The sequence below is a fragment of the Psittacula echo genome, assembly GCF_963264785.1.
Source record: "Psittacula echo genome assembly, chromosome: 5".
NCBI classification, from domain to species: Eukaryota; Metazoa; Chordata; class Aves; order Psittaciformes; family Psittacidae; genus Psittacula; species Psittacula echo.
In genome coordinates, this window is record NC_137739.1 from 35,294,153 (window position 1) to 35,317,271 (window position 23,119).

General features: G+C 40.9%; 1 protein-coding gene across 1 annotated transcript; it reads right to left on the reverse strand.

Moving 5' to 3' along the window:
• Window positions 1-1,828: 1,828 nt before the first annotated feature.
• UEVLD (UEV and lactate/malate dehyrogenase domains) lies at window positions 1,829-18,793 on the reverse strand (the record flags this gene model as incomplete). Its single annotated transcript, XM_080617218.1, has 12 exons — window positions 1,829-1,993; window positions 3,355-3,478; window positions 3,939-4,023; window positions 4,594-4,767; window positions 5,707-5,877; window positions 10,981-11,086; window positions 11,713-11,837; window positions 13,292-13,427; window positions 14,415-14,578; window positions 15,335-15,397; window positions 16,033-16,117; window positions 18,752-18,793. The coding sequence occupies 12 exons, from the start codon at window positions 18,791-18,793 to the stop codon at window positions 1,829-1,831; spliced, it is 1,440 nt and encodes a 479-aa protein (XP_080473344.1).
• Window positions 18,794-23,119: the final 4,326 nt, after the last annotated feature.

Consider the following 23,119-nt stretch of genomic DNA (forward strand, 5'->3'; position numbering starts at 1 on the left):
TAGGCGCCCCGAGCGGGGTTCGGGGTACTGAAAACAGCGCACGGAACACCGGTCTGAAGTGCGGTTTATTGTAAAAAGTGTTTCTTGGAATTCATTCCATGCGAGAACGGAAAGTGCTGGGGCTCTTTGCTTGCTTTTCAACATAAACACGACTGACAAACCACGAGCAGAAGCATCGATTTAAAAAAACATATCTGAAACAGCTTGGAGCTTTTTATGATGAAAAGTAGTAATAAAACGCCCCCAAATAAACAAAACACCTTGACTATTAACATGAGAATAAATGGTCAGCATACTAAACAAAACACCTCAAGGAACAACGTAAGCACATTATCTTATGCTGTTTTTTTCTCAAGAGATTAAAAAACAACCCCCAAAGTCCAGCTGTTGTATTGGGATATATAATATAGCAGCAAAGTTGGCCAGCTGTATCCATCACTAATTTTGTCCTATCAGTGCCTACCACAAAGAGGAAATTTGAGTATTCAATGAAAAAAGAAATCTGAATTATTTAAGGAGTTTTTTTCTTTATATTTTTATCTTTAATTCAGAAATCAATATAACTCGGAATTCTGTGTAAGGCTGGCTCTTTGTGAGACACAACTGGAAGTCACTAAGGAATAGATTTCTCACTGACACAGATACTACTTGAGCTTAGAAAGCTTCATCAGTATTTAACCAGTCAGCCCTCAAGACACAGATGTGGAATGACGTTCCTACACTGCCCACAGCAGGAGCAGAGCTCACATGCCTCCTCTGCCTGCAGTGTAGTGCTGAGGTATGGTTAGGATAAATGTAGTATTTTACCAGTGCAGCAAATCAAGAGGTTAGAGCCCAATAAACCTTTCATCTGAAAAACATGTGCTCGCTGATATACCTAAAAATCCACATCCTGCTTTTTCACTTCATATTTGGCTTTCCCTGAGTTGCAGGCTCTGTTCCCGTCTCAAGCAGTTGTATTCTCTTTGGGCTAATGTAAAGCTTACTGACATCAGCTGGCTTGGGATGAAGGCCTGAACTCACACATGCTTCTGCATTACTTAACTGCCAGAATTTTATTCTTTATTTGAAGCCCACCCCCTGTTCCTCCTGTTCAGGAAGAGCACCTGTTCCAGTGCTGCACAGGGTGTGTTGCATGTATGTACCAAGAACTGCAGGTGCTTTGGTGCTCTGAACTTCCTCCCAAAATAAGAGCAAACAAATCATGACCAGAAAGTCTCAGACATCATTAAACAGAAATTCATATCCAATATTTCAGGTTTGAAGGGTATTGTTAATGTCATGCTTTTACCTTTTTATCCCTTAGTAGCCAGCAGGAGTTCATATAAGAGCAATAGGCATGGAAGATCAAGCTATCAAACTGCATCTCGGAGTGCCCTAAAGACCTGGAGTATGACCATGTTCTAAACGAGCCCCTAGTAAGCACTTAAATACCAGAACGAAGAGTTCTGGTGGGCTCTGCTCTCTGGAGTTTCTGCAGAGCTGGGTACACCCCACTCCTAAGCTGTCTCCTAATGAGGTGCAAAGAGCTAAGAATAACCTAAGAACCAGGCTATAATTAGCAACAAAAATCACCGGCAGAAGTCACCTGAATTTAGGTAAAACATTTTTCCACATTACCCTCCTCATTTTGGCTACCAAAAGTGCACTTTTCAAATAAGCAATTACTCTGCAATATTAAATAATTTAAATCAAAAGTGCGAAAGCAGTTTTTGAGAGTAAAAAAACACCTTGTTTTACATAGAAATCCATATATACCAAGCAACCCTTTCCACCTAGCAAATCTTTGACTTCTGCAAGCAGACACTGTGGCTTCCCTTGCACTTGCTTACAGTTTCAGTTGCTGCTGAAGGTCATTAATTGATCCTGCAGTGCTCTGCAGTTTCTCTTGCACTAGTGGATCTTCTTCTAGTTTGACCATTTCAATCATCCCGTTGGTTCCAAGAACACATGGCAGACTTAAGAATACTTCACTGTTTATATTGTAGCATCCCTGAAACAATATGCAAAGTACACTGTCACACAGTTACCTAGTTTCAGCTTTGCCTGAAGCATGGAACTACATAGAATAAATTGATTTGACTTATGCAAGGATATTCCATCATGTGGCATGGTTTTTTATAGGTCAAATATGAGTTATTTTAAATCCTGTGCAATAGGCTACTGAACAGAAACTGTAAAATATTATTGTACAGATAAAAAAATTATCTTGAACAATGCCACATTTGGAAGAGTTTCATAATACAGGTATAGCAGACCTCTACACTGCAGGCAAAGTTTATCCTACAAAAAACTGTTTAACCAGTTTGTTAGGTAGAAGAAGCAGGGACGCTTGCTAGGACAGTATCATTAGTTCTTTTAGGACTTCAAGATGAAATTAAAAAATGAAGCCAGAGGACGCTATCCAGGGAATGTTTTTCAATTATTGATCCCATATTCATTCTATGAGAGCCTTCAGTGAATGTATATCCCTGTAATTCAAGTTTACACTGCAAATTTTGTTTCTTCTCAGGATCTATATGGGAATTTTTACATTCTGTAGTTACTCTGCAGTTTAAGAGACTTGTTACTCCTCTGTATTTGCATTTATCGTTCATAAATTAATCATTCATAAATTATTAAAAACTTTACTTGAAAGCATAATGATGAAATTAGGTATAGCTCTGTACTCAATGCAATAAGCAGCCTGCTCAATTTCCCTGCATCAGGACCTGCACATCACCCTTCTGAAGCCTGCAAATATAAGTGACAAGTACATGTTTCTACATGGGATTTACTTTCCTTACATGAAATGACTGCATGCTTTACGAAGCCTCTTAGGATAAACTTAAAATTATAGACAGAACTTTGTTTGAGGATAAATGTAGCTTCATGATCTTCTTCTCAATATAAAATATCACTGAGTAAAAAACCAGCCATTTCAAAGCTAGTCAAATAAAATATTGGCAGAAAATGCATTTTATACTTTCATAAAAGATACTGAACTCTTCTGGCCCCTGGACAAGTCTACGTTCAATACTGAGCACTGGGAGACTGCAACATACACATTTCTCTTCATTTACCAAATCCAGCTATTCTGGGAGAGCTGGTCAGCAACTTTGAATATTTCCCCACTGCAGTCTTGTATCTTTCGGAGAATAATCCACTTTTTATATTGGTTTCAGATTAACACAATAATTGACTTTTGTTCATTTTTGGACTGGAATTGAAAACTGTTGTTGGAAGAAAGTAACGGAAGTAGTCCTTCTTCAGAATAGCTCTTTAAGTGAGATGTCTGTGCTGCTAAAGTTAATAGTCATATCCAGTATAAATAATAAAATTTTAGTGCCAACCAAAAGATATTAACACATTTACCTTTGCCAGAGTTGATACAGAATGAACCTTTCTTTTATCTTTCAGTATACTGTCAGTCAAATCAGCAACCGAGAGCCCTACAGACCAAGATCTCTGACCTTTTCCCTTTAGAACTTCCATAGCTCTATATAAATCAGAAAAAGGAGAAAAACATGATGCTTAGATTTTAATTGTTCCTGTCTGGTTTATATGTAAAACTCAATAGACAGATTAAGGCACCATATCAAGTAAAGTGTACTATAAAAACATGATTTCTGGTTTGGAAAACAACAGAATGAAGAATTACTTTAAAACCCCACACACAATTGATCTGGCAGCTCTGATATTTTTAGTGTATATTCTACAAAGCTTGTCTTGTCCTTAGATCATCACAGACACAACATTATTAAGAATTTCAGAAAAACAGTGGCCATATGCACGTATCTGAAAATGAGTAACACCCAGACCTACAAATTCCTGTATACTCAATGTGTGAACATTTTAGGGCAAACTTTCTCCTCTTCATAAAGAGCTGAAGAGAAAGCATCTGCAAACACCAAGTGCCTAAATGCGAAGAAAAAGAATTGAGACTGTATTGGTGTTACCTGTTAGCCACCATTTCCCTTGAGTTACGAGCAGCCATTCCTTCTGTTTGAGCTGTGACTAAATTACAACTGGTCCATGCTGGTACTAAATAGAAACAATATTTAAATGCACATCTAAGCAGTGACTAAAATAGGTACCAGATAAGGTGAGAATAAAAAGAAAAAAAATCATACTAGTAATAAATTCAAGCTTTCCACACTGTCCTTCCTGCACAACAACCCAAATATAGCTAATAACCTTCTAAGGCTCCCAGGGCTGCTGAAATAAACTCCATAGCAGCACCTGGCCAGAAATTTGCTTAAAAAATGAAGTAGTATGTAGTAATTCCTACATGAGCAGCAACCTACCATATACTATACTACATGTCCTTCCTTTCTCAGTACCTCTAACCTGTGTTGTTTTACCAAATAAAAAGCATTTGAGGTTGTATTATCTTTTTTTTTTTTTTTTACTATCACAAGCGTCAAATACTTTTGCTACCACTCCAGTTCCACAGTCTTGGGCACACACCAAAACTGCATTATTTGGAACCATTATTATGAAAATCTACCCCCCTGCTTATGACCGCCTGCATTACTTTTCTCAATTATTCATTCATTACTCAATTACTTAAGCGCTGCCAGGACATTATATACTCATAAAGTATCACTTTACCTTTGTCTTCCCCTTGTTCACCAATGATCCAAGCATCTTTTGCCAGCACCTGTGCTTTCAAAAGGTTCGCCAGTATATTCCGAAATCTCTCAGTATCTAGGTTAGCACCTACTCCAACAACTCTGCTTTTGGGAAACCCACTCAGCTTCCATGACACATATGTCATTACTTCAACTGTATGTGAAAAACAAAAATAGGTTGACAATGAAAGACCACTCAAAATTCAATACAACTGTGAACTATGACTCACAATTCCCAAAAACTCAGGACCAAATTTACTTTAGAAAACATATGAGCGTGTAAGGACGTATCAGTAGTTTATTTCAACCTAAACCACCAAGTCATGTGGGAAGAGGTGAAGAAAATTCACAGCCCAAATAAAGCTTAAGGAAAAGTCTAATGGAACTTCAGAATGAGTCACCACGCTTCCTTCTACCAAAAATCTTGCATGCTTCTAAATTTAATTCAGGCAGTGTTTAATTTCTTTTCATTTGGCAAGCACTCTCTTTTCCATCTTCACAGATTTAAATGATAGGAAGGGCAAGAAGCACTTGAGATACAGCGAAGGGCTGTCTTCAGTGTGTTTACAGGACAGAGAGGCTCACATTTATTCTTTCCCTTTTAGGTAGTGTTTTTGCTTTGTCTTAGTTCACAGTGTCACTGGTGCAACAGATTTAAACTTTCTACCGAAACACAGATGCGATATTTACTATCAACGCTGTATTACGGACATCAGTAGTCTGTGTGTGTGATCATATATGGCAAATAACACACATGCGTTTATCCTTACTGCACAGGAGAAACATATATGTAAAACAGATGGCAAGACAACACTCAATGGATGCTAATCTTGTAGATACGCTTATGTTGAAACTAGCCACAGAAACACACAGAAATACATACCTTTTACTCAAAGTACACTATTTTCTGTTATCTTGGTAACAGTAAAGAAAAAACGCTCAAAGACAGTGTCCTGCTCAAAGCTGAAAATGAAAACATCTTTCAGAGTAGCAAGAATTTTTGACTGCTGAGTGTTTTCAGCAGCAACATTTTTAAATGGGCAAAAGAGAAAGCCAGCTGAGGGACAGAACATTAGGTGAAGTACCAATATACCTGGATGAGAAGCAACAAGGAGAACAGTGTTCTGACTGTAGTGTGATATTGCTGGAATAATTCCTCTGAACAAATCCACATTGCTTTGTATGACATCAAGATAAGTTTGAGCATTACCCAGAGAATTAACTGTAAGTACCACAACTTTTGAATCAGCCAAAGCAGAAAAATCTGAAAATATAAAGAAAATAGGTTTTTAAAATTTATGTAATTCTACCAAGTTTTGAAGGCAAAACAGAGAGGTGTCTTGAAGGCTAAACTGCAGCATCCAGCTTAGTTAGGTCTTCTTTATGTCCTGTTTCCCCCCATATCCTACAGTGTGAAATTTTGGGTGCTTCCACAGCACCTGTAAAACACAGGTTTCCTGCAGAACTACTTTCCCATTTCATGGTTGGCAAACAGAGACAGCAGACTGCAAGTTGTCGACAGTTACAGAGCAAATACCAGAAAACATCTATACAGGGCTGACAGATATGCTTTTCCAAGTATTGGCAAGAGAAGAAAAGAAACCCAATCCAACAACAAAATTACCCATGAAAAATCATCCATGAAAAGGCTCCTTCATTTTTATTCCAATTTTTAAATAATGGGAAAGACTTCCTTTATCTGAGGCTTCTATAATTTTTTTTTTTATTTTATAGCTTAAGCAAGGACATGTAGACAATCATAAAAACTGTTCCAAAAGTCTATTTAAGTAAAATGCATGTATTTATTAGCTTAAGAAAAGACACAACCATATTTGTTGAAGAAATTCTTATGTCAAAACTGCCTTTGTTACAGATTATCTTAAGTTTTACTGAATCTTTTTATATTTTGTGTTTGTTTGTTAAACAGTTAGCTATAGGAACATCTTGATTTAAGTTAGCCCTTATGTTAGCATGGGTTGCTGTGCTACTTGAAATCGGATGCTGCATTGCTTGAAATCCCTGTTCTCTCTAACATGTTAGGCTTAGTCCTTATACTCTATAGACCATAACCAGAGCCTAGGTCTATGTTAGGGATAGGCTGGAAAGTATGGAACTCTGTCTGGGGATGGGTGAGCAGTCGACAGAGAGTTTGTGGGTCAAGGTTAAAGGGAGAGCAGCGATGGGGGACATTACTGTGGGGATCTGTTACAGACCGCCTGATCAAGAGGAATCTGTGGATGAAGTGCTCTATAGGCAGAAAGGAACAGCCTCACGCTCACAGGCCCTAGTTCTCATGGGAGACTTCAACCACCCTGACATCTGCTGGAGTGAAGGTACAGCCCAGCACAAGCAATCCAGGAGGTTCCTCGATTGTGTGGAAGACAACTTCCTTCTGCAAGTAATAGAGGAGCCGACAAGGAGAGGTGCCATGCTTGACCTCATGCTCACCAACAGGGAAGGGCTGGTTGGAAATGTGACGCTCCAGGGCAGCCTTGGTTGCAGTGACCACGAGATGGTCGAATTCGAGATCCTTGGGACAGTGAGAAGAGCGTGCAGCAAGCTCACTGCCCTGGACTTCAAGAGAGCAGACTTTGGCCTCTTCAGGAGCCTGCTTAGTAAGTTTCCATGGGATACAGCCCTAGAGGGCAGGGGGGGCACAAGACTCTTGGTTGTTATTCAAGGATCACCTGCTACAAGCTCAGGAGTGTTGCATCCCAACTAGAAGGAAGTGCAGCAAGAGGGCCAGGAGGCCTCCTTGGATGGATAAGGAGCTGCTCAGGAAAATTCAAAGGAAAAAAGAGGCTTATAGAAGGGGGAAGCAGGGACAGGCGGCCTGGGAAGAATACAGGGATGCTGTCCGGGAAGCTAGGGACCAGGTGAGGAAGGCTAAGGCCCAGTTAGAATTGAACTTGGCTAGGGATATTAAGGATAACAGGAAGGGATTCTATAGGTACGTAGCGAGTAAAAGACAGACTAGGGACAACATAGGCCCCCTTCGGAAGATATCGGGAGAACTGGCTACCCGGGATTTGGAGAAGGCTGAGGTTCTTAATGACTTCTTTGCCTCGGTCTTCACTGGCAAAGGCTCTGACTGCACCACCCAAGTCTTGGAAGGCGAACGCAGGGACTGTGAGAATGAAGACCCTAGGCCCACTGTAGGAGAAGATCTGGTTCAAGACCATCTTAAAAACCTGAACGTACACAAGTCCATGGGACCTGATGAAATCCATCTGCGGGTCCTGAAGGAGCTGGCGAATGAAGTCTCTAAGCCACTGGCCATCATATTTGAAAAGTCATGGCAGTCAGGTAAAGTTCCCAACGACTGGAAAAAGGGAAATATAACCCCCATTTTCAAGAAGGGGAAAATGGATGACCCAGGGAATTACAGACCAGTCAGTCTCACCTCTGTGCCTGGCAAACTCTTGGAGCAGATTCTCCTGGAAGGCATGCTAAGGCACATGAAAAACAAGGAGGTGGTTGGTGACAGCCAGCATGGCTTCACTAAGGAGAAATCCTGCCTGACCAATTTGGTGGCCTTCTATGATGGGGCTACGAAACTGATGGACAGGGGCAGAGCAGTTGATGTCATCTACCTGGACTTGTGCAAAGCCTTTGACACTGTCCCACGTGACATCCTTGTCTCTAAATTGGAGAGACATCAATTTGATGGGTGGACCACTCTGGATAAAGAACTGGCTGGATGGCTGCACGCAAAGACTTGTGGTCAATGGCTCCATGTCCGGCTGGAGACCGGTAACGAGTGGTGTCCCTCAGGGATCGGTGTTGGGACCGGTCTTGTTCAACATCTTTGTCGGTGACATGGACAGTGGGATTGAGTGCGCCCTCAGCAAGTTTGCTGATGACACCAAGCTGTGTGGTTTGATTGATACGCCGGAGGGAAGGGATGCCATCCAGAGGGACCTTGACACACTTGTGAGGTGGGCTGATGCCAACCTGATGAAGTTTAACCATGCCAAGTGCAAGGTCCTACACCTGGGTCGGAGCAATCCGAGGCATGGCTACAGGTTGGGCAGAGAAGAGATTCAGAGCAGCCCTGTGGAGAAGGACTTCGGGGTGTTGGTCGATGAAAAAATGAACATGAGCTGGCAGTGTGAGCTCGCAGCCCAGAAAGCCAACCGTATCCTGGGCTGCATCAAAAGGAGTGTGACCAGCAGGTCCAAGGAGGTGATCCTGCCCTCTACTCTGCTCTCGTGAGACCTCACTTGGAGTATTGTGTGCAGTTCTGGTGTCCTCAACATAAAAAGGACAGGGAACTGTTGGAACAAGTCCAGAGGAGGGCCACGAGGATGATCAGGGGACTGGAGCACCTCCTGTATGGAGACAGGCTGAGAAAGTTGGGGCTGTTCAGTCTGGAGAAGAGAAGGCTGCGTGGAGACCTCATAGCAGTCTTCCAGTATCTGAAGGGGGCCTACAAGGATGCTGGGGAGGGACTATTCATATAGGGACTGTAGTGAGAGGACAAGGGGTAACGGGTTCAAACTTAAACAGGGGAAGTTTAGATTGGATATAAGGAAGAAATTCTTTACTGGGAGGGTGGTGAGACACTGGAATGGGTTGCCCAGGGAGGTTGTGAATGCTCCATCCTTGGCGGTGTTCAAGGCCAGATTGGATGAGGCCTTGGGTGGCATGGTTTAGTGTGACGTGTCCCTGCCCATGGCAGGGGGGTTGGAACTAGATGATCTCAAGGTCCTTTCCAACCCTAACTATTCTATGACTCTATGATTCTATAAATAGGGTCTATTGTACACAGGATGAGTTACCTGACAACTTGGCAACAAAACTTACTTTTAAGGTGTCCTGAAGTAAACTGCCTTTATTTTAATACTAAAAAACACACTCACAGATTAAGAACACCCTTGCCCAGGTGAAGATCCTTCCTCCACGCAAGCATAGTAACAGAAGAGAATGACACAGCAGATATTATAATTGTAATGGTGAAATCGGCATTGGGTGTGCTCAATTTGTGGAAATCCCACCTAGCACCCAGTGCTGCAATAAAGAAGTGTCTGCTTCTTAATGCTACATTGGTAATTAAGGAGTTTTATTCCCCTAACTTTCAGTGACATCTTGAGGGGGTAACTGAATATCTAAGTACCATACAGGTGATCAGCTTGGGCACAGAAACAATGTAATTTGACTGTCACACCACTTCTGAAACCAGCTGAAGCCAAAGCAGAGGCCTACTGCACTGGAAGCATATTGGAAGCATACTAAGCAGCATATAATTAATACCACTTTGCCCCAAACCTAGATGTAAGCATACTAAAATAACAGGTGATTGTTTAAGCATTTTGTAGTATTTTAACACTACTAACAGCATAGCTAGCAACAAGCTTTTTCTACCCAAATGTAAATATATAATAGGTAACTACAAAGGCACAAACAGAGATTTGTGGTACAGTTATACAACCAGGGTTCAGGAAAATAATGTGCTAGCAGTAAAACCTGCCAAGATAGATGAAAGGATGTAAAACAGGCAATGACAGGTGCGGAACAGGCAGCTAAGATGCTCGGTGGAACCAGAACAAGTCCCTGTCTCCAAAATAAGAGAAAGCACATCAGAAGCACAGGGAAAAAAAATATTTCATCTTGCAGAGGTCACAAGGACATAAAACCACAACACACACATGAGGTTTAATGGTGAAGTTGCTCAATTCAGTTCCAGCTTTCCCTATGGAAGAGCTTTCAAGCCATAGCACCTCAACTTCTGCTACTAAGACCATCAAAGATTAGCCACCACCACTAGTTATGGAGACACGGTATTGACTTGAATTGTACACTCACAGCTGAGAACAAGATTGTTAAGAACTAATTGTTTGAATATGCAATGATGGTGATTAAGAACTATTGGCCATGTACATGCCTAATGACCATCAATCTAGCAAAGCAGCACTTCGACATTTACCTTTACTTATTATTAGCATCAAAAACACTGCCCTCACAGCCACCTCTAATTGCTCAGCATACACATACTTCCACACCCCTACCTTCCCTCTCTCTACTTATGGCTCTGAAGTAATAGCTTGGCTTCTCTATATTTCTGCATGAATCCAATTTCAGTATTAGCCTCTTACCTTGGAATTACAGACTCACATACCTCTACCTCTATAAACAGAATGAAAAAAGCCTGAAATAAAAGGGATGCAAGTTTGCTGAGCCTTCTCTTAACAATTCTACCCTGAAAAGAAGAAGAAAAGTAAGAAGCTATGGAAAAATAACATCCTAATTTTAAAAAGATGGCCTATACACCAGAATCTGTACCTCCCCAGGTGTCCTGCTCTCATTAAATTGAGCACAACCACACACAGTACATATTTGTTCCCATTCCAGAAACAACATCTAATACCTTTGCTGATTTCCACATTTGGCAAAGCAAAGATGTCCAAGTCCATGGTTCCTCCTTTTGCTGCACCTTCAGAAAGATCCAGAAGAACCACCCTGTCTGCAGTACCCTGTATTAATGAAAGTAATGCAGATGAACAATAAAACAAACAAAAATTTGTTCTTGTAGGGGCGCGGAACATATCCCTGTGTTGCTCCAATTCCAGTGTTTGTTGTACTGTGTATATAACAAACAAAATTGCTGATCAAAATTACTGTCAAATCACAAAAGAAACAATTCAGTTTAGTGAGTTTAATTGCAAAATAACTTATTATGAAACAAACAAAAACCTCACAAAACCATCTCTGGGAAGTTCTAAATGTTGGTGTTACTGATGATGTCTCTGAGCATACAGCCACAATGAAGTGCAGACCATCTAGAGACTATCCTTTTCCAGGAGACTAGAAGATCCTGATGATAAGAGGCTACTACTTAGGCGAGAATCCTGTAAGTAAGGATTTTCAGAATATGTGAATTCAATATTCAACCTTTTGTATTTAAAAGGTGACTGAGAAGACGGGGCAGAAACTAACACTTCTGTGTGTCTTGAGTTAACTGATGAGGCAAATGAGAGAAGCAGTCACATGGCTTACGAGTTATTGAAACTGCTGAGTTATTTCTATGAGTCAGACACTAAGAACTAAACTGAAGCCTGTCTATTAATTAGGGCTGTTGCTATTTATAATAATTATGTACCTTTGCTGCAACTGCTAGAACACATGCAATGCCAAGTTCTCCAGCTCCAACAATAGTAATTTTGTTAATACATCCTTCATTTTTGCCTCCACCAATTTTACTCTTTGATTTCAAGTCAGTCTCTCCTACAATTAAAAGAAAACCACAGACTTTAGTAATGGTCCACGCTGTATCAATACAAGCATTGCTGCTTCTTAAAGGATCATAGTTGCGCCAGAGTTAAACCAAATTACATAAACTTTTTCAAAACAGTGGTCAAGTGTGACCACAGAAAATTAATCACAACTTGCAAGGTGTAAAACACAAATATTCCTCTCTGTAAAAGAATGTTTTTTTCACCAAGTAGAAAATATGAGCATAACAACAGCAAGAAACTAGGCATTAAGACCATACAAACAATACTTCCTTTGCTACTGTTACAGGTGTGAATATATACCACAGTCATAACATCTGTAAAAGATCTCATATTTTTTCTGAAAAGACATGTGTCGTGATTTAAGCCCAGCCGTAAATCAGAACCATGCAGTCTCTCACTCGCTCCTCCCCATCCCTCTGGGAGTGGGGGCAAAGGGGGGGAGTGAGAGACTGGAATTTGATGGAAAATGGAATTTGGTTAAAATACAATGATCTGAGGTTGTTTAGCCAATGCTACTGGTAACACAACACTTCTGAGTATAAGGCAGAGAGATTTGTAACAGAAACATTGATTGCCTAGGAATGTGAATAGTGTGGACATGCACGTGTGCTCACAAGCATGTGTGTGTATACAATTATCAGAAGAAATAGCAGAAAAGGGTTAAAGGGGAAGGTTTGCACTAGGTGCCACAGATCACCATCAGGATTTCACTGAAAGAAGGAAGAAGAAAACACTAAATTAAAGAAAATGTGTCAGGATGAACAAAACCAGGACTGGACCCATAAAATACCCATATAAAGAAAACATGAGAACTGAAAATCAGGAATTTTGCCCAAGACTTACAATGGGTGAGATAAAGTAATGAGGCAAAAATGCCAAATGGCATCCACTCCTGAAGGGTGTAAAAGTCAAGTCCAAAATCAGCTTGTCACCACTGAACAAGAAGAACCCAAGAGACATGATATGGACTCAACAGCCAGCACTCCTAGTCCTCAGTGTTGCACACCAGTGACTGTGGTCAGACGGGTCTCAGGGCTTATGACTGTGGATGTGAGAGTATGAGTGAATGAGATCTGAGAGAATGAATGATTGTGATTGGGTAAAATCAACTTGTTTATAATAAAATCACATTTCTCTTACACAAGATCTCATAGTGAGTTTTGCTGCAGTAATTTCCAGCAAATGAGTAGTACCAAGTCTACAGAATTTTTCAGTGGGCTTAAATGAAAAATGAGCTGCTTACTCAAATGAAGAGAATCTGAGCTCTCTGTTCAAAAATAGGCACTTTTGATTATACAAAGAAAATAAACACTATGGACATGCAAACACTAAAACCTCAGATATTAAAATTGGGTAGGCATCTTTGCGATATCAAGTAATAACAATAAACAAAGCGTACACTGTGTAAGAACATTACTAACAAATATATGAAAACATTCACACCTTCAGTAATCTTTGCAATGTAGGAGAGAAGTTCCGATTGCCTAGCTGCATCAGAAGATGACAGTGAATACAAAGGGAGCTCTTCCTCAAATTTTGCAATCATTTCCCTGATTAATCCAATGACAGTTGATTTAGGCTGAAATATAGCAATACAGAAGACAAAACAGTTGAGTAGCTAGTTCATGTAGTGGTATCAGCTGTAACCAGCAGCAGTTCATAAAGATCCTAGCTATACAAAATTTATTAAAATTATAAATCTTGACACCCTTAACACATAAACACTTAAGGGAAAAAAAAAAAGCATGACTTTACAAGAAGGTCATTTCCAAACAGGAGTATAGATTAAAAGGAATTTAACAAAAAGAATTATAAAATTTAAATTATTAGTGCAACTAGTTTTTGAAAGCATTTGATATAGCCACATCCAATATTATAAATGGGACAAATCATAGCTCAAGGCAGGGTAGTTCAGTCTTCTCAGACAAGCTTAGCTGTCTGGAACTTTGGCAATTCAATCCTCTTTTGGGCAAATCACACAGTAGAAATTAGTAGAAGTTCCCATTCTATAACAATAATGTGAAATATGTCCCATCCATTTCAGAAAACTAGCATTCATTAAATAATTTTTACTGGCCTGGCCTGGCAGTCACATTTATGTAAGTTATTTAATACAGAGCATAAAATCATTTGGGAACGGCACTGGCTTTTGAATCTCTATGCTAACATTTCAGAGTTCTGCTGAGACATACACAAAAGACAGAAACTTCCACTGAACTTTCCTGAGGGACACTCAACTGATGCAATATTATTAATTACTATTCATAGAAACAGAGGCTTACATTGCTTTGTAATAAAGTCAGTCCCCTTTTCCTCAGCTTAAAATAATTTTCCTTACAATCACTTTAAACTTCTTTACAATTGCTTTAGACTGTCTGAAAGCTGTAATTTCAAGAGACATAATATTCTGCTTCTCTTTGCAGAATCATTACATATTAAGGTTATCCAAAAAACACAGAAAACAAAAAGCCCTGAACCCTACCTACTCTTCCCCATTGATCTCCATAAGATACCATGCATTATTCCCAAATACTTCCCCCTCCCTGTCAGCCACTCCACCTCTTACATGGCTCCAGTTTTGCAGGTAGGGCAAATAAATCCTGCCATAAGCATCAACATGCTTTCCTACTGAAATGCCCATGTTCACAGTTGGCTTCAAAAAGCAAATGGGGGGAGCAAATGGATGAGAATCCAGAATCCACAGACGAATAGGTATGTTATAGGAATTACCTGTTCAACACAAAATAAAAGCCATTACTAACTTCTGCATTGAGAAGAGGCACTAAAAACCAGGCATGTATGCATGTGATTCACACTTTGTAATAACAAAATGAAAAAGCCTGATGGATCACTTTCCAGATTCACACTGGAAAGTGTTTGTTACTCTGGCTAGTTAATAGGAACAGACTTGTCTGGATCAACTTAAAGTGCTACCATTGTGTGTTTCTTAATATAAGGCTTCATAGTTGTTTTGCTTCCCAGAGTATTATATCAACCTATTCTATCTATCTAACGTGTCTCCTTTGCTGGGCAAAGAAATCTCTTACAGCTACCCATTTTGTACATATTTTATGACTCAACAACTGATGCAAAGAGGCACCTACCAAGAACTTTATCTCAGACTTCAAAGGCTGTAAGTTAAAAAATAAAGAATTACCTACTAGCTATTTTTGGACACTGCCTGTACAAGCATAGGGTTTGTAGAGTTCATGCAATCTTCATTAGAGCCAAAGAGTTTGCCTAAATAGTCTCAAACTACGTGATTTTTTTTAATAGTTAGCTGACTCATCTAATCAATAACACCTTATTTCAGCATCTGTGTGTGCATGAAGGCACTTGCAGTAGAAGTGGCTTCTGCCAATTCATGCAAAATCCTTTACAGCCATTTTTAATGAAGCTGCACAGTGTATTGTTAAGAGGCAGTACCCAACATAGTTTACATTTAGGTTCATAACTTTTAAAGAGATTATATTTGATTTATCTTACCGTATTTCACTGGAACAGTACCACTAAAATTCAGAAGGTCCTTCTGTGATCCATCCGTGAAGGCTGAAAGTAAAAATGCTATTTTAAAAAACAGTAATAATAAATCCTTTTGAATCTGGCATAGCAATCCACTATACAGAACAGATTTTTCTTCAGAAATCAAATCCACTGCTGAAAGAACCAAGGCTTAAATGTTACAAGGTCCCCCCTTCCCCTTTGACATAATTCCTTAAAAGAATCTTGATGAAAATTGCACTGGTACAACCAAGCACATTATCAGTTTGATGTCTGAACATCGCTTGTCCTAGGTAATTCCGGTGACTTGCACTCAGGCTGGATTCTGGAAGTTATGCCTGATAAGCTAAAGACATCAAAATGCTTTCAGTACAATCATGAGATAAGGGAAAAATGCTGTTGCATAAAAAGAATTTGAAAGAATATCTGTCTTGTATAACTACTGACAAGTTAAAATAAAATTAAATTTAGTGAATGAGTTGCTTCATTTTTCTACCTGCATGCATTCTTGGAAGAACTTTCAAAAAGAGTCACATGGCGTAAGAAATTTTACTGCAAGTCAAAATAAAGACTGGAACACAATGAAAGGTATTAACACTATTTAGATTCTATTACACACAGCCTAAATTTATGGCAACTAAGAATCCCCACAATTAGTTCAAAGTAACCGTATCACTTCTTACTGTATGTGTTCATGGAGAACGTGAAGTTTGGGTAGGTCTTATTAACATTCTTCAGTTCTTCTATGGTCAGGTCTCTGAATTTGTACTGGGAAGGGAGAGAAAAAAAATGCTGAACTTCAAAAGCTTCTTTCATTACCAGAGATATGGTAAAGGAACCAAGAAAAGGTAGAAACACAAGAAGGGGAAGGTAACAATTACTTGTAGATTATAAATAGTTCTGGTGTGAAATAAATTTAAAAAAAAAATATACAAAAAAAGAAATAATTTAAACGTATCACAAGTCTGCCAGTGCTACAATAGAGCTCAAATTCTGAGCATCACTCCTTATATAGCATTTCTTCCCCTTTACAGCTGTCTGAGCAGAAGCCTACTAAATTCAGTTTCCTCTGCACTCAATAATTAAAAACAATATAAAAATATAAACCTCTTAGAAAAAAGAAGTCACCTTATTACTGACACAGTTATTAGTTTCATAAAGTCGATTTCCATAAACATATTAAATGTAAGTCATTAGCCTCTGGGAATTTTTTTCCATGTTTAAACTGTCCTTGAGAGCTGAGAAAATTCCGGCAAAATAACACATCCCTCTTTCCCGCCTGCAGAAAACCTGCCTACAGATTAACTGAAGTACCAGTGCTTGAAATGTGATCTTGAAAGTAATTATCAGCACTCATGAATCACTGCTACTTTATTTAGCCTGTCCCCAGCCAGTCCAATACCTGCACTTCCAACAGATTTTGCATCCTCCCACATCTGAAAGGTATGAAGAATATTTCCTAGGTTAGGGCATCTGCTTCTCGTTTAAGGAAGTCTGGAATTGCCCTGGAGCCCTTGCCTAAGCAAACACAACTGCAGCCTGAGACTGGCTTAAAGATCTGCCCACTGCACTGCAATGCTTGTCACAAGGTAGCAGCTAAAATCTTTAATCTCTTCAGTAAGGCACCCCACCAGAAGCAGCAGCAATACCTACAGCTACGTGGATGGCATGATTATTTTCTGCTTCTTGGAAGAAAACACAAAGCTGCTGAAAAGAAACACCTTTTAGTTAGCTTCTCCCTGTTCAGTCCTGCAGGGTACTGTGAAGTCAAGCAGTAAAAAGAAATAACCAAAAGTACCTAAATTAGGAATGTCTATACAACTTAAATTTAATACATTTAGGTCAATACAGCTGGCTGTGAAATCAAAGCTGTTGTTGCGCACGGAGGGAACACAAGCACAATCAATACGATTGATAAGAGTGATCCATTTATTGTGCTCAAATAATGGATATATATAGTGTCAAACTGCCACGTACACACAGCTTCCCGTAGTGACTGGTTGGCATATACAGCATTGGGTACATTCCAGGTGCATTTTGGTGGTTTCCCTTGTTCATATACACATCCTCCTCTCAAGGTCTCTGTTCCTACTTTATAGACAATTTTTAGCTACAAGGTTAGCCAGCTGGTCTTCTATCTCTATTGGTTAACTTCCAGGGTTTTTCCACCGCTGGTGACTGTACATAACTGGTGTTTTTTCTCACTTTCACAGGATCTGTGCTTAATTAAGCTCAGACATGGGAACGTGACCTTTGCTTGCTAACCATGCGTCCACACAAAGCCATCCTTCCCCCAGCCCCTTCTTATTTGTAATGCAAAATGAGACATTCTTATTAAATATTTCTTTTCTAAGGATCAGAGGACTTTTGAGGTGAGTCAGATACTGACCTTTCTCACTTTGCACCTAAAATTTTTTAAATATGCATACCTCAGTTTCTCACATTGAAATTAAAACATCTTTACCTCAGAGGGATGCTGTGAAAATTAATCTGTATTTATAAATCGTGAAGATATTAATGCAGGGATTGTCACAAAGCTGCCCCAAAGTAAATTAATAACTTCCTCTAGAGTGAAGTTTCAGTCACATGCAGCACATCACACGTTATTGTGTCCTGAACCACAGGAATAAAATTATACACAGTAGAAATTTAAACAGCTGCAGTAAGTGAATGTAAATCACAGAACCAATGAATGGTTTGGGATGGAAGGGATCTGAAAGCTCATCCAGTTCCAACCCCCTGCCATGGCCAGGGACACCTTCCTCTAGACCAGGTCGCCCCAAGCCCTGCCTTGAGCACTGCCAAGGATGGGGCAGCCACAGCTTCTCTTGGCAACCTGTGGCATGGCCTCACCATCCTCACCGGGAAGAATTTCTTCCTAAGATCTAACCTAAATACATCCTCCTTCAATTTTAAGTCATTACCCCTTGTCCTATGAGCCCTTGTAAAAAGTTCCTCTCCAGATTTCTTGTAGGCCCCCTTTAGGAGGGGCACTGGCAACTGCTCCAAGGTCTCCCCGGAGCCTTCCCTTCCCCAGACTGAACAGCTCCATCTCTCCCTGTACCCTGAGCGGGATTGAAGCCTTCTGCATGCGATGACCACGAAACTAAAGACGGCACGGCTGCTACTGACCCCCCTAAGCTCTGCCCGTCCCTCCCTGCACCTCATTTTCTGACTCGTGGGAGGTGTCACTGACGGCGTGCCGACAAGCATAGCATCTCCCAAGCCCGCATCGCACACCCCGGCCTTTCCTGCTTCAGGCGAGCCACCATCTTTCACACACCCCTTCCTCCCCCTTCCCGCCCTTGGCGCGCCGCCGCCGCGGCTCAACGGCCGTCGGGGCCCGCGCGCCCCCTCCTCGGCCGGGCACGCGCAGCCCCCTCCCCGCCCGGGCACGCGCACCTTGCCCAGCTGCTTCCGCAGCGCCTCCTCCGAGAACGCCATGGCGGCGACGGCGGCGGCGGCGGCGCGCGCCCGCCTCCCAGCAGCCCTTGCACGGGACGCTCGCCCCCGCCCCCATGGCGGCTGGGGTGGTGGTTGCGGAGTTCCGCGGTGTGCTCTAGGGGAGCAGCGGGGAAAGGAGGAGGAAAGTCGTTTCTTAGGAGCTCACACACATTCTTCAAGGCAAACAAACAAATAAATAAAGTAAGTAAATAAAAATCTGGAATTAACTTCTTTCCCTACTTTAATTACCTCATTTTTTAAGCCGTCCTTTAAGCCTACCACACGGTAAAAATTGCCTTTCGGCCAGGGGCCGTGCAAGTCTGATGACCAATTCAGTGGAAAACACAATGGGTTCAGCTGTGTAAATGGAGATGAATGCCAGCCCTATACCCACAGCTTACCAGAAAACTGACAGAACAGACTGAGACCTTATGGGTCAGGGTTATCAAAGAGTTGCAATCAGCGGATCAATGTTGCTCCCTGACTGCTTGAGCAAGTCCAGAGGAAGGCCATGAAGAAGATCAGTGGACTGGAGCACCTCCCCTCTACCACAGTAAGTTGCTGTCATTCCACAGACTTGCAATGATTTGCACAAGATCTTCTGTGAGGATCTTTCTGACCCTTTGAGCTTTCCCAATGAATCAGCATCAGATTATTTTTACCTATTGCTTATGCAGATATGATGCTCTTCATATCAGAGGCTGATGTGTCATGCAGAGCAGATACTTTAGTTTCCAGCTGCCCACATTCAGTGCAGCTAAATTTCAGGGAAGAGATACTAAAAGCCAACTTAGCTTAAAGAAGAAACACTGACCTCACCTTTTCCAGCTGTAGGATGCTAGAACTATTACATATCAGTCTTTCTTTCACTTGAAAATCCCAGCTAGGTGAATTCACAACAGTGCCTTGTATTCAGGGCTGTGAAAGCTCATTCAGCAGCAGAAACCATAGCCTGGCGTTTTGAAGGACAGTGTCTGCTGGCTGCAGGAGCAGTGGGAATGCTGGAAATAGCCAGGTGACACTCAGCCCCTAGCAAATGACAGCTAGGGCTTTGTGAACCCCAGGGCAAGGGGGAAAGGGTTATGAGACCTTGAATGAGTGAGACATGGGGTAGGATGCCAGACTTGCCATGGACTGAATAGGAAATATACTGAAGAACACCTTTCCTCCTTCCTGGTGGTTTCACTTTCCTTGGTCCTATCATTCCTAGACCTTTTTTGTGAAGGAGATGTTGACCTCCAAGAGAGTGATTGCAGGGCAGAATACATGAAACACCAGCAGCACCCTGGCCCTACTCTGCACTGTATATGTGAGGCCAGCAGCATCCTAGGTCCTGTGTCCCTAACTCCACCAACTCAGAGAAGCCCTTAACCTGAAGAAGGGAGGGAGAAAGTTTGTCTCAGGGACTGTCAGCAGTATAACCTCACACACTGTGGGGTGGTGGTCACTGTGATAGAGACCATCTATAAACAGGGGAAAGTATTCTGAGTGACCTCAGTTTTGTGGTAGGAGCAACAAGAAATTAAAGCTTTACTTGGATCCCAAGAACTCTGGTCTGAGACACAAGCAATGACAGCAGCCTTCACCATGCCTCCTACAGACTCTGCAGCCTCATGAATTTTTAAGGGCTGAAGAGTAGTGAACCCCATAATGACCTGTTACAGAATGATCTACACAAACACTTATCTAAACCCTTTTAAGAGACAATTTTTACATCATTTTTGTTTCTAGAGGTCCTAGCACAGACTAACATTTGAGAACACATCACTTCTTTTAAATTTTTTAATCTCAAGCATTTAGAATTTTAATTTCTCCCCATTTCACAGTAAAAACAACTAGGAAAGTCTGATAGATATTTATTAGTAGGTTAGGTGCTTGGAAACACTTTTAAAAATCTCTATGTGCACGCATAACCAAAATAATCATAGAAACCAGAACAGTAACAACATACCCTTGGTAGTTTTACACCACTATGATCTCAAGAATGAGAGCAGTAATACAATTTCTGTGCAAGGCTGAGAGGTCACCCTTAACTAAGCCCACACCCAAACTGCAGATCCACATTTCTTAGTACTCATTGTTCAAACTCTTCTGTACCTGTGCCCTCTGGCTCAAAATCTTCTCTGAATGTCATCTGCAATGAATAACTCCATATTAAATTAACAGATCTTAATGCCAACTAATCTCTAGAGAATTAAATATCTTGCTATCAGGCTAACATTCTGCCCACACAGAACACAGCCTTCCTATGCCACGTACCACCCTGTACTGGTCCTCTAGTAGTTCCTCTCCTCCTCATCACTTGATCTCTAGCTTTTGTTACTAAAGCTATCTTTAATATTTCTGAAGCTGTCTCTCTCATTCCCTCCCCCAGCACCTCCCAGGCATTAATCAAGGAGGAAGCCAGCAGTACAATTGTTATTTCTGAAGATATTTTCTGCCGGTTGTTTACTTCATCTGTGTATGTTTACTCACTTCAATCAGCCAAAGCAGGACAAGGCAAGCCAGAAGCACTCAGGATAGTGCTGAAGTTGAACATGGCCAGATGGAGAGATACCAATAGCTCTATGAGCAGTGAGGATGTTCTGGTAAGTACAGTCTGAAAGATAAACACACCTTGCCTTACACCATCTACACCAAGCCAGGCAGTAATGAGACGTCCTTTACTGGACATACTAAATTTTAATCTGTGACAAAAAGATTCATTCTTTTATTCTGTTTGTTTGTCTATTGGCCAGAGTTCTGACTAATGTATCTTTAATTCAATGTGAATTCTGGGTTTATATAATTTCTAGTGGTAAAAATATGAAGCTTAGCTTTCAGGATGTTGTGAATCCTGATTTAGGATCCTGACGACTATGCCAGTTTCTTGCAGAATGAGTGGTTTAGGTCACTTAAAGAATCACTGTTAAAGGTATCAGCAAAAGTGGTTTTAATATGAATTTGTTAAAGTGAGACTTAACAGAGTCAAATTAGAATCAATTTAGAATAATTTACACAGAGACCAAAGAAACAAAAGTGTAAGGGAGACCCTTCTGTTGAGTCATGAGGTTCAAAGTAGACCTCTCTGCTTTCTGAACTCATGGAGCTTAGGTACAGCTAGGTCTAATCTTAGTCTCAGCCTTGGACAACCGTTTATGTCTAAAGGAATTGACTACATGGATTTAATCAGCATTAATTTAGCATGCTGTCAGCAGCTTACTGAGGACCTGTTGCAAGTAAGGGGTCTCTGCCTTGGGTAGGAAAGATCTTCCAGTCTCAGGTAAGAAATCTGCAACCTTGAGCTCAAGGAGAGATCACTACCATACAGCCAAGCCGCCTAGCACAGGGAGAGCTCCAAGACAGCTGCTGTGCCATGGGATAAAGTGGTTGGTTTGTAGTCAAATTGCATACAATGGGAAAGGTATGCATAAGACTCTCTGTAGCCACAGCTTTCTTTTTTCCTTGATAAATGAGTCTTGGAAAAAACTAACCCCTATTCTTGTGTTAATTGCATGATCAGTGTTTCAAGCTTGTACACATCACAATGATGCTCACTGGGTCACTCTGCCCCATTGTGGGTTTCTTAGAGGAGTTCTTGGCCCAGCTATAGTTCAGGCCTTTACCTCCCTTGAAGCCTGCACCAAACTACTGCTGGTTTGTTTAAGGGGGTTGAGAGTCCATCCATTACACAGGATCAAGTCGTGCATTATCAAACACTGTCGCTGCTCTAGAAAAGCTTTCAAATGCCTATCAGCACTTTCAACACAAGCTGGTAAAGCCAGTTCAACTGGTAATGCTGTGTTCTTCCAAATGAGGTCATAGCACTTTGTATATGTTCTTACCAAACAAGCTAGAGAAAATTCTCCAAGTGGGCATTTGTCAAGCAATACATTCACCTCATATTTTATTATAACTGTTCTGCATAAAAGCTCACCCTATGTATTGAAAAACATAGCATTATGCCAGGAGTATTGGTCCTCTCAGATGTTTTCTTTGCGACATGGTAGAAAAGATGGCTTAATTATACAGAAAATAGGCTGCAGTTTCTCAGGTGCTAAGGGAGAAGGCAAAATAAAATGACCATCTCATGGAACATGGATCAAGTTCTCCAGCGTGGCTTTTGAGTTTTATTCAGTTCCACACAAATCAGCATCATTTTTACTGTCTTAAACTTCCATACTCTAAATACTAGTCTCATTCTTCTGCTTATTGTGGGCACTCTGTATCTGTACGTAGGTGAGCTTAGAGCACAGCCAAGGGAAAAAGGTCCTAAATAACCTGAAACAATATTTAGGAAGCATTTCAAAGAATTGTCTCCAGTGGAGAAAATAATGCAGTATTGTA